This window comes from Microtus ochrogaster, linkage group LG3 (assembly GCF_000317375.1).
Source record: "Microtus ochrogaster isolate Prairie Vole_2 linkage group LG3, MicOch1.0, whole genome shotgun sequence".
Classification (NCBI taxonomy): Eukaryota; Metazoa; Chordata; class Mammalia; order Rodentia; family Cricetidae; genus Microtus; species Microtus ochrogaster.
In genome coordinates this window covers 32,488,666-32,504,803 of record NC_022029.1, presented here as the reverse complement: position 1 = coordinate 32,504,803, position 16,138 = coordinate 32,488,666, and the positions used below count along the sequence as shown (strand labels likewise).

At 48.0% G+C, this 16,138-nt stretch overlaps 1 protein-coding gene across 1 annotated transcript in view; it reads left to right on the top strand.

Annotated features, from left to right (window-relative positions):
* The window catches only part of Mta3 (metastasis associated 1 family member 3), a 130,064-nt gene extending 114,920 nt beyond the window's left edge, over positions 1–15,144 (top strand). The window contains exons 18-19 of the mRNA XM_005360744.3: positions 11,905–12,096; positions 13,654–15,144. Of these exons, the coding sequence (XP_005360801.2) occupies positions 11,905–12,062 (158 nt within the window). The 3' untranslated portion in view covers positions 12,063–12,096; positions 13,654–15,144. The remainder of the gene's footprint in view (positions 1–11,904; positions 12,097–13,653) is intronic.
* Positions 15,145–16,138: the final 994 nt, after the last annotated feature.

The window sequence follows — 16,138 nt, the reverse complement described above, 5'->3', positions numbered from 1 at the left end:
GGATCTTCAGCTGTAGACCTGCCTGGGTTACATAGCAGACTCTATCTTAAAGCAGAAGGGGCTGGAGAGACAGCTCAGTGGTTAGCACCTACGCCTCTTGCAGAAGGTGCAGCACCCATGCCGGGGGCTCGCAACAGCCTCTACCTCCAGCTTCCTCTCTGCCCCCCACCGTCACTGCAGCCATGTGCACATAGCCTCTCACACACACATACTTAAAAACTTAAATCCTTCTTTATATTTTTGGTTGTGAGCTCAGCCTTTCTTTAATGGCTGAGCCTTCTCTCCAGTCCTAAGATTTTTTTTTAAAGCAATATGGGTAAATACAGAAACTCTATAAGCTATTTTAACAGCTAATTTAACTTCTTATGAAGTCGATAGAACAACACAGAACAGATCGACTATCTTGGTGGGATACAGGAAACAGGTATGTATATTCTTGGGTTGAGAGGGCTCAAGAAAGCGGAATTATCCCAATTTAGAAGCTTAAGATGATTCCAGGCATTGGTGTGCACCCCTATCCAGAGAAACCTTGTCTTGAGGGGAAAAAAAAGAGGAGGAGAAGGAAGAGGAAACAACAGCCCAAGAGACCCCCACAGCCCTGCTTGGGGAGCACTGCAGGAGCCTCTGGGGGTGAGGGGGTGGCCTCTATCAGGATGTGTGGTGGATCTAGGTTTGGGACTAGAACTGCTCCTAAACCTGCCTGGGTGTGGCTGATTTGAACGGGAAGGAGCCTTGTGGCTCTCTAGCATCCCCTTCAGGGAGAAGAGGGAACCGGTGGCAAAAGAAATTTTTTTAGAGACCTGGTCTCAGGTGTCAGGAAGCCTGGGATGTGGGAGTGGAACCAAGAGACCAGACTGTTACAGAAATAAAGGCTCAGTGGACCCTACACTGGAAACAACAACCCCGTTTCTTACTCTCTCAGGACACGGGTCCTGACTAACTCGGCGCTGAAAGTATGTGGTGAGTGTTGAGTTCTCTGGGCGTAGTTAGCATTCAGAGTGGTTTCAGACTCGTGGGAAAGACTTGCCCTGTGTGCTGCAATAATGAAATCAGTTAGCACAACTACTTAATTAGCAGAGCACACTGTCAAGGGTGTTGATAGATGGAACTAATTTGGCTGGAAACAACCTGCTTCTACTGGATGTTTCCTCCTCCCAGCTTCCTCCCCTCTCCCTTTCCCCACCCTTGCCTTTCCATCTCATCTTTTCTTTTAGGCAGAAAAATGTTGTTTAGCTTATGATTCCATGGGCTTCAGAGTCCGCGTCCCTAGGTTCTGTAGTTCTAGGCTTGTGGTGAAGTTGGAACATTGTGGTAGCAGAACATGGTAACACTGTTCACCTCAGTGGCAGATGGCAAGCAAAGGTGTATTTCCAGTTCCTGATGGTGGAAACTCTCAATATTTGCAAGAAAAAAAGAATTTTCCCAGGCACTTTTTAAAAAATAATTTTTCCTTTAGACAAGAGTTCACATATCCCAGGCTTCCCTCAAACTCCATAAGTAGCCACGGACCCCCTTGAACGTGTGGTCATCCTGCCTCCACCTCCTGAGTGTGGGAGTGTGTCTAGCACTGGGGACCTGACCCAAGGCTTTGTGCATGCTGGGGAAGCAGTCTAGCAGCTAAGCTACGTCCTAGGCCATCCCATCCTGCAAAACAAACAGTTTCTTACTGCTTTCCTGAGAGTCGCTCTCTTTTACCTGTCCCCAGTGTAGACTTGGGGCAGAGGACAAGCATGCAGGCGCTCAGTTAAGCCAGCCCTAAGGGGCCACACACAGCCTGTCCCCACCCTGTGGGACTAACTGTACCAGTAAAGATGGACTCACACATCAGAAGCCTCAGTCCAATGAGCAGGTTGGTGTGGTCTGTGCTGTGCCCTGTACCATCACACCCGTTTTCTGTTGCACGCAGTAGTGCTCTGATGTCATTGGCGTTGCTGGCAGACTGAGAACCTGCCGCACGGGCCCACTCAGGGAATGCCAAGTACTCAGGGGTGGGTCCTTTAAGGGAAGCTCTCTGTGTCTCTCTGGGAGCCCGAGAGAGGGCAGGAGGGGAGATGGTGAATCTGTGCTGTGGGCAGTGGAGACAGCAGCCAAGTGTTTGCAGGAGCTGGACTCGAACTCAGACTTGTCTAATGGCTCCCGGGAGGCCTTGGGTGACTCGCTTGGCTTCTCTGCAGCTGTTCCTTCTCTGACTCTGTAACGTGAGGATCACATTTGCCTTACAGAACTATTCTCATGATTAAATTTTTCACACTTTTTGTCACTTCACCATCCCCACACTTTATGATGTAAGTGGTTTTTTGATTAGTTGTTTGGTTGGTTTTAGTTTCTGAACTAGAGTTTCACTGTGTAGCCTTGGCTGCTCTGGAACTTGCTTGTAGACCAGGCTGGGCTTGAACTCACCAAGATCTGCCTGGCTCTGCTTCCCGAGTACTGGAATTAAAGGCATGCATCACCACTGCCCCACTTATGATGTAAGTGTGAAATTTGCATATTTGTAGTGGAAAAAAATTGAACAGCTCAGAGAGGTTAAGTGATTTGCCCAAGGTCACATTGTTAACAAGTAGCTGCAGTGGGATTTGAACTCCCAACTTGTGTTGTCTTCCAGATGAATACACCCTAGGGTGTATTGTGTGAGGCATGTTCATGGGATATGTTGATGTTTCCTGGGTGTAAGACATGAGTGTTGGCAAATACACAGGAAAACATAGTAGGTATTGGTATCTTGTGGTTTTGTTCCATTTGCCTTTTGCTCAGACTGTGAAGTACATGTCTAACAAAGTCTGTTCTCTCTATCTCTACTCTCTGCAGCCTCCCCGTCCGTATCTTGCCCCCGGTAGCATTCCTATTCCTGTGTCCCGAAGGGACAGGGAAAAAAGAAAAGAAGGCGCAATGTGTTTAAATTAAACCAGATAATTCCCTGCAGCCTCTGCCCTACAGTTGGTGTTGAAAGTGTTCAGGTTCTGTCTCCAGGCCCGGGCTGCAGCTCGGTGGATAGGAATGCTAGTCCTGCATGTGTAGTGGTCTGTGTTTGATCTCCAGAACCCACCTTTTCTAAAAGGGGTGGAGAGAACTGGGTGTGCTAGTGCCCGCCTTGATCCCAGCACTTAGGAAACAGAGGCAGGCGGATCTCTGAGTTCAAGGCCAGACTGGTCTACAGAGTGATTTCCAAGACAGCTAGGACTATACAGAGAAACAGTGTAAAAACCAAAAGTGGGTGGGTGAGGAGGAGGACATGCTGGATAGATGGTTCAACAGGCAAGAGCACTGGCCACTCTTCCTGAGGAAGAGCTTTGGGCTTTTGTTGCCAGAACCTTTATGGCAGTTCACACCCATCTTTAAGCCCAGTTCCAGGGGATCGCATGACCTTCCCCAAGGACACCAGGCACTTTTGTGGTACACAGGCATACATGTAGATAAAATATTCATAAAAAAGTAAATAAATAATTTTTAATACACCCGCTCATAATCCCAGCTCAAGGGAGGCCAATCCCTTGGGCTCCCTGACCTACTTGATGAGCTCCAGGGCACCGTCTCAAAAATAAATAAGTAAATCAATCAATCAATCAATCAATCAATCAATCAATCAATGTTAAAAAGATAAGTGGCACCTAAGGAATGATACCCAAGGTAGATTTCTGATCTACATGTATGCACATGTATACACGAACACACATACACATACGGGGGGGAGATTAGCTTCCAGTGGGTGTGGTGGTGCACACCTCTAATCCCAGCACTTTGGAGGTGAAGCAGGAGGGTCAGTAGTTCGAGGCCTTCCTTGGCCTAGTAGAAAGTTTGAGGACAGCCTGGGCTACATGAGATTCTATCACAAGAAAAGGAGGAGAAAGACTTGGAAAATTGCTATTAAAGTTTTCTTTGAAAAATGAAAGCTAAGATAACAACCAGTTTTGTTGTCTTGTGAATTATATATCACATATAAATTAAATGTCAGCTTATTCCTTATAGCTATATCTCTTTTTTTATTCATAGACTATTTCATCCATGCATTTAATGAATTTGGGTCATCTTCGCTACTACTCTTTCCCCTTCTCACTGACTCCCCTCCTCCCAACATGTCCCCCTCCTACTTTTTTGTCTTCTGTGTTTTTGTGACCCAGTGAGTTTAATTATCCAGGCTTGCAAGAGCATGAGTGGGGGAGTATTCACTGGAACATGGTCCCCTCTTGTGCAGGTAACCTCAGCTATTCTGAGTTCATGAGTGTAGTGGCCATGTCATGCCCTAGCTACACACACACACGCACGCGCACACACACACACACACACACACACACACACACACACGCACGCGCGTGCACACACACACACACACACGCACACAATTTTTCCCACTGCTGGGAACTGAACTTGGGGCATTGCACATACTACACAAGTGATCTACTACTGAGCTACACATCCAGCTATCTTTATTTCTTGCCCAAAAATGTAGTCCCCCTACCGTGGCTCCGGGACCACTCAGAGCTTTTTCCCTTACAGGCCCAGCTCCTGAGGAAGCAGAGATAGATTGTTGTTATGTTCTGTGTATATTTGCACATGAGCGGGTGTGGCATCTACAGAGAAATTGCCTTTGATTAATTAATTCTAAGGAGCAACAAAGATGGGAATTAAGTTTCTGGAGAGGGCTTGCTGGCTTGTAGGCTGTATAATTAGAAACCTACAGCAGAGGATGGAACATCAAGATCTTCAGACAGCAGTGTTTTTCACAGTGAAGACTAAATCTGAAAAATAAAAACCCCGGAAAGAAGAGAGCAGATGGACTGAGTAAGCCTCTCAGCCTCCCCTGACCTCCTGGGAAGATGCTGTCCCCTCCCACCCGTGTCAGATGCTTGGACCTTGGTTGGTCCAGTAGCCTTTCGTTACAGCACTATGGTTGCATGCTGTGGCTCCATCGTCATCACATGAGGACCTGGAGGAAAATCCTGCTATGGAATGACACTGACCATGGGCACAGCTAGAGGCGCCCTCAACCTCTGTCTAGGATGGCATGATTACTGTCTTAGGGGTACTGAGCAAGACCCGTGTGTTGAGGAAACCAAAGCAGTAGGTCCCAAAGAGATAGGGGGTGGAGCCAGAGTAGCTGGGCAGGCAAAGTGATGAACTGTGTAATCGCCCCCTTTTAAATCCTCTCTCCTGGCTTATTTCCCCTGAGGCATACTGCTACACTCTAGATTGTTCTTTGTCTTCTGAATTGAGTGATGTCACTTCTCAAACTCTCCCTTGGAGAAGGTATCGACTTGGGATGGCTCTCCAAGCACAATATTATGATCTGGGATGTGAAGAGTGTCCTTCCCATGGCTTGTTTGTGGAACCGAGGATTCAACAAGTCCAACTGTTGGCATCCCGGCTCTGGGAGAAGGGTGGTGGCGAGAGCCACTGTACCAGTATTGGAGCTCTGGGACTGCATCTGCTGTCTTCACAAATGCCAATAAAAATAGACTGCCAGGGACAGCGGATGGCACGCCCAGGCATGCTTGGGCCCTGGCTGCCTTCTGTCAGCAATTTTATGTCATTTCCAAAGACCACAGTTTTCTTTTTGAATTTTCTAAAACATTACTTATAGAAGAAGGTGAAGTGTCTTTAGATTCACTCTGGTCTTCTAGTCTCAGGTGTAGTGTCATAACTTGGCTAAATATATATTCTAAATTCTGTATTTAAAAGGCATTGTTTGGGGCTGGGGAAGTCGCTGAGTTGGTAGAGTGCCTGCAGACCCTGGAGTTAATCCCTGCCACTACACAGGTTGATTGTGGCCGCACACGTCTCTAATCCCAGCACTGGGGAAACAGAGGCAATGTAGAGGCCAGACCGGGCAACTAGGAGTTTGGGGAATGTGGAACAGTGGTAGATCACTTGCCTACCTAGCGTCCATGTGTACTACAGTCCTATAGCGCCTGTACTGCGTGTACTACAGTACTATGCCTGTAGTGTACAACCTGCACTACAGACGGTTTCATGAGTCAGGCAAGGGCCTGGAGATTAAAAGACACACACACAGACAGAGAGACATGGGTCATCGTTGAAACAAGAATATTCAGAATGTCCCTTTATTGTGTTCCAGGGCAGCTTATATTTGGGTCTTCCCTGACCAATGGCCATGTCTTAGCTCTCGGGATTCTTCAGCTGCAAGCCACTAGAAACCACTCCCCTGCCATCAGGGTCTCGAGCTAATAGCAGCTGCTAGCATAAGTTGCTCAGAACAGCTGCAAGCACAGGAAAACAAGGCAAAGGGTCATAGAAGATTCAGGGCCTGGGGGTCCACAGTCCCCAACACCTACTGTGCACGTGGCCCCAGGTCCAGCCAGGCACATACAAGAAAAGTCCAGAGGGTCATCTGGCCAGCGTTTATTGAAGGTGAAGCAGTATGGTGTAGATCCTAATGTATTGAGAGGGCTTGAAGGCTACTGGATCATTGTCTGAGGATTGTGGATGTTTCCACAGGCTGTGAAGCCACAGGGGTAGGGACTGTATAAGAAGATAGACCCAAGTACACTAGGCATGACTAATCAGCAGCCTGGGATTTTAGAATATCTGGAAGGATCCCGGATTGGCCATCCCTGTGTTTGAGTTTGCTGTAGCACACTGTCTCCCAAAGAACACGTGTCTGTCTCCGGAGCAAATACTAGTGTGTTCCCAAGAGACTAATTTGGAGCCCTCAATGTGGGGGTCCTGGAAGAGTGACAGATGCGAGGGCGCATGCTGACTTCTTCAATTAAGTGTTGTTTACCTTCACAGGTCGTTACTGAAGCCTTTAAACTCAATCTGTCCCTGGATTTCCCCACCTTGGTAACCCTTCCTGGAGGAAACCTCAGGCTAGAGAGCTGAGTCTCAAGTATGAGAGCCTTTAGATGTTGGAAAAGCAAAGAAGACAAAGACAGGGAAGGGATTTGGTTTCTCAAAGGTTTACCTAGATTAGTCTCACCATCAATGACAAGGCACAGATGTCTAAGCAGCTCTTTGGATATCAGTACTGCACCATGTTTGGTTTTAAAAATTTGTTGTTGTTGTTGTTGTTGTTGTGTTGTTGTTGTTGTTCTCCTCCTCCTCCTCCTCCTCCTCTTCCTCCTCCTTCTTCTTCATTTTAAGACAGGCTCTCTTTGTGTAGTCCTGGTCATACTGGAATTTGATAATGTAGACCAGGCTGGCCTCAAACTCAGAGATCCACCCAAGTCTGCCTCCCACACGCTGGGATTAAAGGTTTGCACCACCGTGCCTGACTTATTTATTTTTTATGTGCATGGCTGTTTTACTTGCATGTGTGTATGTGCACCGCAAGTGTTCATGGTGCCCAGAGAGACCAAAAGAGGGTGACAAATTCCCTTAGGACTGGAGTTACAGATGAGTGTAGGTGCTGGGAACGTAACCAGGGTCTGTCAAAGAGCAGTAATTGTGAGGTATTTTTCAACTTCTCAGTATTGAACGTAGATGTCCCGGTAAGTAAATATCAACCCCAGAAACCAATGTGTAAAGGCTCCAGCAAGGAAATGGGGAAAATCTGCCTTAGTCTCTTTTTCTGTTGCTTCAGTAAAATGCATGACAAAGAAAACTGAAGGTAGAGAAGGTTTATTTGGCTCACAGTTCCAGGGTATAGTGCATATAGTGAGGAGGTCAAAGCAGCAAGAGCTGGACGCAGCCGGTCACAGGAAATCTAGAAGCAGGAAGAAGACAGAGAGAACAGACTCAGTCTCCTTTCTGATGCCGCCCACAGTGGGCAGATCTCACCTCAGTTGACACGATCAGATAATCTCTGACATGCTCATGCCTGGAGGTCCTCCGGCTTCTGGAAAACTGTCTCAGCTTAACTTTCTGATCAGATTTCTCTGTCTCCCTGTTAGTGTGTCAGTTTTTGTTTCATATATTTTTAAATTCTGTTGCTGCATGTATGTGTATATGCATATGTTACTTTTATGTCTTTTTAACATTTTATCACTAATAGGTGATCGTTATCACTTCTTATCGAATAGTCCTCTTTTTCTAATATGAGTTTGGCCACATCACTTTTCTTTTTTCTTTTTTTTTTTCCGTTTCTTTTTTAAAAAATTGTTTTTAGGGCCGGAACGATGGCTAAGCAGGTAAAGGCACTGTCACCAAGCCTGTGACCTGAGTTTGACCCCTGGGATCCTCATGGTGAGAGGAGAGAGAACCGACTCCTGCAAGTGCCCTCTGACTGCCACACGTGCACTGTGGTACGCACATGTCTACACACACATGCACACACACATTAATAAAATGTAATGAAAATTTTATAAAAATATTTAAAAATAATAAAATGTAATGAAAATTGTCTTTAGGTGTTCATTCTGTTTTCGCACTGTTGGAAATCAAACCCAGGAGCTCCTGCATGTCAGACAAACATCCTGTTCCAGCATTTTCAGTTTGTCACTCTTTTTAGTTCTTAGTGTTGAACCCAAGTCCTTCTGCATGCTAGCCAAGTGCTCTTTTTCTTTCTTTTTCTCTTGAGACAGTCTCACTGTGTGGCCCACTCTGGCCTCGAACACAATCTTCCTGCGCAGTTTTCTGAGTGCTGTGACCACAGGCTGTGCTTCTTAATGAGGTTTTTCTTGTTTTATTAAATTTGAAATGAAATGACTCAAACAGCACTCCCAAGGCCAGTGCACATCATTCCATCACAGGTTTGAAAAGTCCATAAAGGGATATTCTGTTACCATTTTAATTAATTGGCTACTTAGTTAATTACATTTTGAGGCTGGATCTCTGTAGCCCAGGCTGGCCTGGAACTCTGAAAGAGATCCACCTGCCTCTGCCTCTTGAGTGCTGGAATTAAAGGTGTGTGCACCATGCTTGTCCCTCTAGTCCTTTGATATTTATGTGTTTATTTCTTTATATGTTAGACAGGGTCTTACTGTGTAGCCCTGGCTGGCCTAAACTTGCTATGTAGACCAGACTGGCCTGAGTTCACAGAGGTCGACTGCATTGCCTCTGGTATGCTGGTATCAAGGGGGTGTGCCACCATGCCTGGCCCCTCCTTTTATAATTCTGAAACAGGGACAGGCATGGTGGCACATGCCTATAATCCCCGCACAGTCTGAGACAGTAGGATCACGAGTTCAGGGCTCATGTAGGCACCTGTCAAGTTCAAGGCCGGTTTATATAGTGAGATACAATCTCTTGAAAGAATGAACCACATCACATTGTCAGCCATTGCAGCTTTCTCTATAGCTTATTTAACATGTTTACAGCAGATGGTTTGATTCTGTGACTGCTCCTTCTAGCAACTAACTCTCGCCTTTATCTTCTACTGACATCTTCCCTTTGGTTATTCTTCCATTTTCCTGCTTCTCCTCTGATACTTAGAATACCAGTCACCATGAGTGACAAACTGCAGAGACTCTGGCTTCTATTTCCTCTGCTATGTCCTCGGTTTTGCTCTAGCAATTTGATAAATGGGAATCACCTTGATTCTTATTTTTTACCCTTTTCCATTCTCCTCAGGGGGAGGAGGTACATGTGTCTGTGTGCGTGCTTGCATGCATGTGGGCTTACAGGTGTGTTTGATGTGGAGGTTGGAGGTGCATGTGTCTGTGTGCATGTTTGCATGCATGTGGACTTACCAGTGTATGTGATGTGTGTGTATGCTGGCATGCATGTGGGCTTACCAGTGTGTATGATGTGGTGTGTGTGTGTGTGTGTGTGTGTGTGTGCGCGCTGGCATGCATGTGGGCTTACCAGTGTGTGTGATGTGGTGTGTGTGTGTGTGTGTGTGTGTGCGCGCGCGCGCTGGCATGCATGTGGGCTTACCAGTGTGTGTGATGTGTGTGTATGCTGGCATGCATGTGAGCTTACCAGTGTGTATGATGTGTGGTGTGTGTGTGTGTGTGTGTGTGTGTGCTGGCATGCATGTGGGCTTACTAGTGTGTGTGATGTGTGTGCATCCTGGCATGCATGTGGACTTATCAGTATGGGCTTACCAGTGTGTGTAATGTGGAGGCCAAGGTCAGTGTTGGGAATCATCAGCAACTCTTCCACCTCACTGAGGCAGGGGCTCTCAATCAAGCCCAATGTGACTAGTCTTGCTAACCAGCTCTTTCTGGGTATCCCCATATCCCCTTTGCAAGGCTGGGATTACAGACAGACTATGATGCCAACCTGGCATTTTTTGTAGCTTCTGGAGCTCCAAAGTCTGGCCCCCATGCAACTACTGAGCCATCTCTGGAGGCTTAAAGCAGTGGTTCTCAACCTTCTCAAATGACCCTTTCACAAGTGTCACTAAGACCATTGGAAAATACAGATAGTTACATCATGATTCATAATCATAGCAAAACTACAGTTAAATAATTCTATGATTGGGGGTCACCACAATGTGAGGACCTGTATTAAAGGGTTGTGGGATTAGGAAGGTTGGAAATCATTGATTTAAAGAGCAGAGATCTTTAGATTTGCTTAGCCTCTTGGTTTTCAGTGGGGAAAATGTTGTTAACTCAGCCCCTGTAAGTCGGTAGAAATTAAACTCCCAATTTTCTACCTTCCCAACACAGGTGCTGCTAATGTCCCTCTCATATTATTGAAACCCCCTCCCATCTTTCCCAGTGAGCTTTGCACGTCCCTCTGCACTTACAGGTCAGGAACAAGCCTGTGATGGAGGGGGTATAAGAACATCTGAGGGCTCCCCAAGTCCTTTTCCTTTTTAAGGTGTCCTCCTCCAGTTTCCAGCTGTATAGACAGCCTTAAACTCTCACCTCTGCTGATTTATCCCGGCTAGACCACAGCCCTTTGCCTGAGTGAGCTTCCTTCATGTCATCGCTGCAGGAAGCCAGCAGCTGAGGGTAGCCCTCACCTAGTCCCCCTTTGTCTTAGGCTCACAGCCTCATCACTACCTCCAAAGAGTTGGCAGATTTTGTTGTTGTTGTTGTTTGTTTAATTTTGCCAAGATTTGATTGGGCGAAGAGTTAGTCCAATATAAATTAACCTACCATTCCAGGAATCAGAATACCATCACCCTTCCATGCCTCTCCACCTTGGCTTTCCTGGTTTAAAAATTTTTTAAAAAAATCTTGCTGTTTATGCTTTATGAAAACTCTTTTGTTGTTTCCCAGAGGACACTGATAATGTCTTGGCTTTTATGTTTGATCTCTAGCATTTGAGTTACAGATTTTCTTCTGGTTGCCCGAGGGCTGGCAGAGTGCCTGCCTAGCACAGGTAAGGCCCTGGGTATTGCAATACTGCAGGAAACACCCACTGGGGTGTTGAGTTTAAGTGGTAGCTCAGTGGCTCCAAAGGCCACCATCTTGACACATGCACTCCTCGGAGTCCCCAGAGAAGCTTTCTCCTGTGTCTTCCCCAGAGGGCACATGCTCAGCTGCCTGCACTCTGGAAGCTCCCCGGGAATGCAGCTGAAGGGTCACCACTTAAAGCCCACTCACCTGCTCTCTCAAATGCGCTTGACACCTGTTATCTCAGACATACACAACCGTGGTGGGAAGCAGTCAGTTGCCCGTGGACTTGGGCTCCAGAGAGCCCTGGAGTGCTTCTCCAGCCCCCGTCAGCTCATCTTACTTCGTTGTCCCCCTCCAATTCCTGGTATCACTTTCTGAGCCCTTTGAGAACTCTTTGAACTGGGCTCTCAGGTTCACAGTCAGCCTTAGGTCTAACTTTTGGGCACGTGCGTGCGTGCGTGCGTGTGTGTGTGTGCGCGCGTGCATGTGTGTATGTGTGTGTGCATGTGTGTGTGTGTGTTTGTGCGCACACACGCTCTCATACATGCATATATGTGAGGCCACACATAGAAAGGACAACTCCCTTCACTGGATTCTAGGGATCAAATCCAGGTCATCAGACTTGCACACGAGCAAGTGCCTTTTACCTCCTGAGCCGTCTCACTGGCCCGGGTCTAGTTTCTTAAATACACAGTCTCACTCGCCATCTGCTTTCCAGCCTCCAAGATTCGGATGGTGAATTCTCTGGTTTTCGGAAGGGGAGGACATGAACTCGGAAGCCTGCAACTAGAGACTGTAAAAGAGATTGCTTTTGTGGCATCGGTTGGTCAGAGGGCAGAGTCTCCGAGTCCACGGGCTTCAAGCACTTCTGAGTAGTCAAACCAATAGGGAACATATGGCAGAAAACAAAGTAAGTGCTCATGATTCGGAGTTAGCAATGGCCGAAGTGGCCAGTGTAGATGAACATATTTGCGCATGAGCAGAAAGAGAAATGACCCAGGCTACCTCTAGGCTTGGAAGGAGACCTGGGGATTAGACCTTTTCCTGGGGCCGTCTGCTACTGCTGCCTTGTGTACCTGGAGTCCTGAAGGCGCCCACTGTTCTTGCTTCAGGGAAATGTGTTGGGGCTGGGGAAGGTCTGGAAAGGAAGGAAGAAAGGAAGGAAATGACAGCCCCATGAGGGCTGATGTGAACACTGGGACTCGGCTGGGATATTTAGAGGTGGTGTGTCTCAGCCAGTGTGGGGAAAGCGGGTATGAACCTGGACTCCATATTCCGAGCAAACAGCTAACAGAGAGGGTTGCTCTGAACGCCAAACAGGTAAGTTCAGCAAAACTTCACCATGGTAGGTCAGAAACATGGCCTCTGTGTAATATATTCAAGCAGGTGGTCCTTTTCTGTTGGGACGAGTGAATAACAGGGTCCACACCTTTCCCACTGGTGGTGTGGGAGCAGACTTCTGTGAGATGTTGGCACACTCATAACTCAGACATTGAAATATACTCTTTTGGGGCTGTTACTAGAACATTGAGCTGGATGGAGAATGGGAGGCTCAGTGAAGTGGGGAAAAACTTGATCTGAGTTCAAATCTTGCCTCTGGTGTACTCACTGTGTGGCCTTAAGCAAGTGCTCAGTCTTTCTGATCTCCCTAAGGTTTCGGCAATGGTTAAAGCAATACATAACACACAAGAGGACCAGGAAAGTAGCTGTTTATTGATTCTGAACTGAATTTGAGCCTCTTAACACGTTTGATGAGTCCCTGTTGGATACCAGGCTATGCGTATGTGTTCCCAGAACTCTCATGAATTGATGCCCTAGCTGAGCCCCATCCTCTGTCCCTCAGGATCAAACCTGTAAAAGTAAACATTTTGGTTCTGCTTGGGCTGCAGTGAGTGATGGGAGAAAATGTCCAAGCATCCTCCACACCCTGCTATGTCGTGGAAGACAGCAGTGATAATGCTGGCAGCCGTGTCTGCTGCTCAGTTCGTTTCTGTCACGTGTCCAGATGTGCAGTGTCGACAGAGTCAGGGCGGTTCTGACACTGAGACACTTGGGGCTCAAAGTGTCTCCTGCAGAGTGTATTTAAAACCCCTGAGGGTTGACTTCACGATAACTACAACGGCTGAAGACAGTGTGGACTGCTCCCAGATGGGTGTGCTCACTTCCTCCAAATCGGCAGGAAGTTCCATAAGTCCTGTGGATGAGCACAGAACCACTGGCCAGGGGTGCAGTGGCCTCACCAGCAGCCACTGCACCAGCACCCAAAGCTTAACTTTGATGCTTCTGTGTCACTTGGACATTTTCTTGACCTAGGTGAACTTTCCCTTTGGTCTCTCTCTAAACTATACTGTGAGCCATCGTTTCCCTGGCAGTTGCCCTGATGTGGGGAGGCTTCTGCCCTCTGGGTTTAGTTTGTTTCCACTTCCAAAAACCATTTAGCCTTGATCTTGTCTCTTCCCTTCTCCAGAACTTACCTGCTGCGTGTCCGACTGAGCTATCCCTGTTCCATCCTGTTCTTCAAGACCTGCTACTATTCCGCTGGTGGTCACAGCCATGCCTGGAGAAAAGGTGGCCCCTTCAGTGAGAGAGCTCCGTGTCCAGCCCTCGGAGGCCCCAGGGGGCAGGGAAGAAACTGTAGGAGTGCACAGTTCCCATCTGCGACTCCATGTGTGTGCCAGTGGCACCTGGCTTCTTTCCCGGAGACCTTGCTGTCCCAGACTGGACCTGTCTGAGAACCGAGACAAGCAGAGAGCTACTAGCCTCCTTCCTTCCTAGTTTCCAGCTCCCAGGAGCAGCTAGCTCAGCCATGGAGGCTCCTGAGAGCCTGGAGTCCCACTGCCCTGCATGTGTCCATCCTACTGTTTCCTGCTGTGAAATTATGTACAGGAGGGATGCGGCGTCTTTCTGCGTGGCTTCCCCTTCAGAATGTGCCAGTGTTTCTGCTGTTCACAATACTTCCCTGCTGTTGTATTTGTTGGCTTTTTCTCCATAGGCTGCCTTTCTCTCCTCACCGGGGAAATTACTGTTTCCTATGCGCACCCTTACAGGGTTTGCTCCCCCACTCTGTGGGCCACAGGGTCTGGGGCACAGACACTTCTTGACCTTGGCCAGCCTGCAAGTGACTCTCAGCATCTGCCTTGTCACTGGAGAGGAACTGGGGTTGGACTGGTTTCCCTTTGGTCCTGGAGAGCTCTGCAGAGAGCAGGTGTCAATCACGCCAAGCGTGCACATCACTGTGACAATCTGTTGGCTTACTGCCCTCTTCCCTTATAGCTAAACCAGCTGACAGAGCCCTATAGCCGGAGTGGAGGGGTCCTTTAGTGGGTCACAAATCTCCCCATTTTATTTTAAGTAGACTCCGTTGGGCCTGAGGGTAGGGTAAAGGATAGAAATCCTATTTGTAGATATGAATCTATGTAGATGGCTTTGTGATTCCTTCTCCTGCATTTTTGTGAGCATATATACAGGGGCCCCTGGAGACCTGCCTATTTTACTGCCCTGGCTGCAGCCCTCAGTGACATCCCAGATGGCTCCTCTGTCAGCCTCCACACTTAACTGCAGTCACCAAAGTAAGTCCCTGAGCAGAGGACGTGGCCACCTCTCCATTAGCAGGGACAGGCTGTGGAGCCCAGAGTCCCAGCACTGTGACAGACAATTCGATTCTGACCTTGTGGCCACCTTGGGGCTTGGGGCTTGAAGCAGCTCGGTGGCTGATAGGAGGTGCTCCAAGCTGCTGGTTGCAGGACAGAGTGGCTGCAGCTGGAGCTGACCTCCCCACACCCACCGAGAAGAATAAGTTATCACAAAGATGATGGGGTGAAATCTGGAAGTCTGTGTTCCATGCAGCAGAGAGAAAGGGTGTGTGGTTGGGGACAATGTCAGAGTTCCAGCTGCCTTGTCCCTTGTCCTCTCCCAGTACTCTCACTGGGGGAGAATTGCTTTTCTGCCTTTTTTTTTTTTTTTTTTTTTGGCAGGGTTTCTCTGTAACTTTAGAGCCTGTCATGGAACTTGCTTTGCAGATCATCAGGCTGGCTCAAACTCACAGAGATCCTCCTGTCTCTGCCTCCTGAGTGCTGGGATTAAAGGTGTGTATGCCGCCACCGCCTGGCTAGGAATTGCTTTTTGTCATAGGCCTCAACACAGCTATGACAAGTTGGCACTACTGCTGGGTCATGGCTTGGGGGGCGGGGGACGCCTGGGTCAGCGGCGCTCCAGGAAACGTGCAAGTGGCTGGTGTTTCCCTATAGAGTTCCCATCAGAAAAAACCCAAGAGATGGAGCACTGGGGTATTCCCTCTCTAAAGAAAAGGAAGAAAGAACACAATTGTCTGTCTCTGGGACCACCCTGGGTTTAATTGCCTCCCTGCTCACCTTCCTTTTTACCCTGTCACATCATGGGTGACTGCTCACCATGCTAACACTCATCCTGATGACAGAGACCTCATTCTCTCTACCAAGTCCAAGAGGTCCGGAGAAGGTCCTCCACAGGGCTGGTAGAGGCACAGGAGGCCTGCCCTAGCCTAGGTCACAGTTAGCTTTGGGAAAAGCCCCGCTCATTTTGAGCACCATGGATCCAGAATGTTCCTTCTCTCCTTGTATGTGCGAGCTGGCTCTTGCAGCCCCACCCTCCCTACATAACTAAGTGTACTTGCTGCTCCTGGTAACTGGGAAGACACAGAATGCTGAAGAAATGCTCCAGGAGAAATACGAGAGGCTCCAAGGGACCCCGTCTTTTGTCTTTGCCTTTCTGAGCACTTGGTGCTGAGAAGGTTTCCCATCACGGCCTTTCTGGGCCCATAGTGTTGCCATCGTGTGTGCCAATGGCACGTCCCCGTTGCTCCGTGAGCAGATGAGTAGACGAACTGAGGCTTTATCTTCACAGGCCTTTAGTAGTGCTAGGCCCCCCGGGGAGGATACAAGAATCTGCAAGGCTTCCCTTCTGTCCCCAGACAT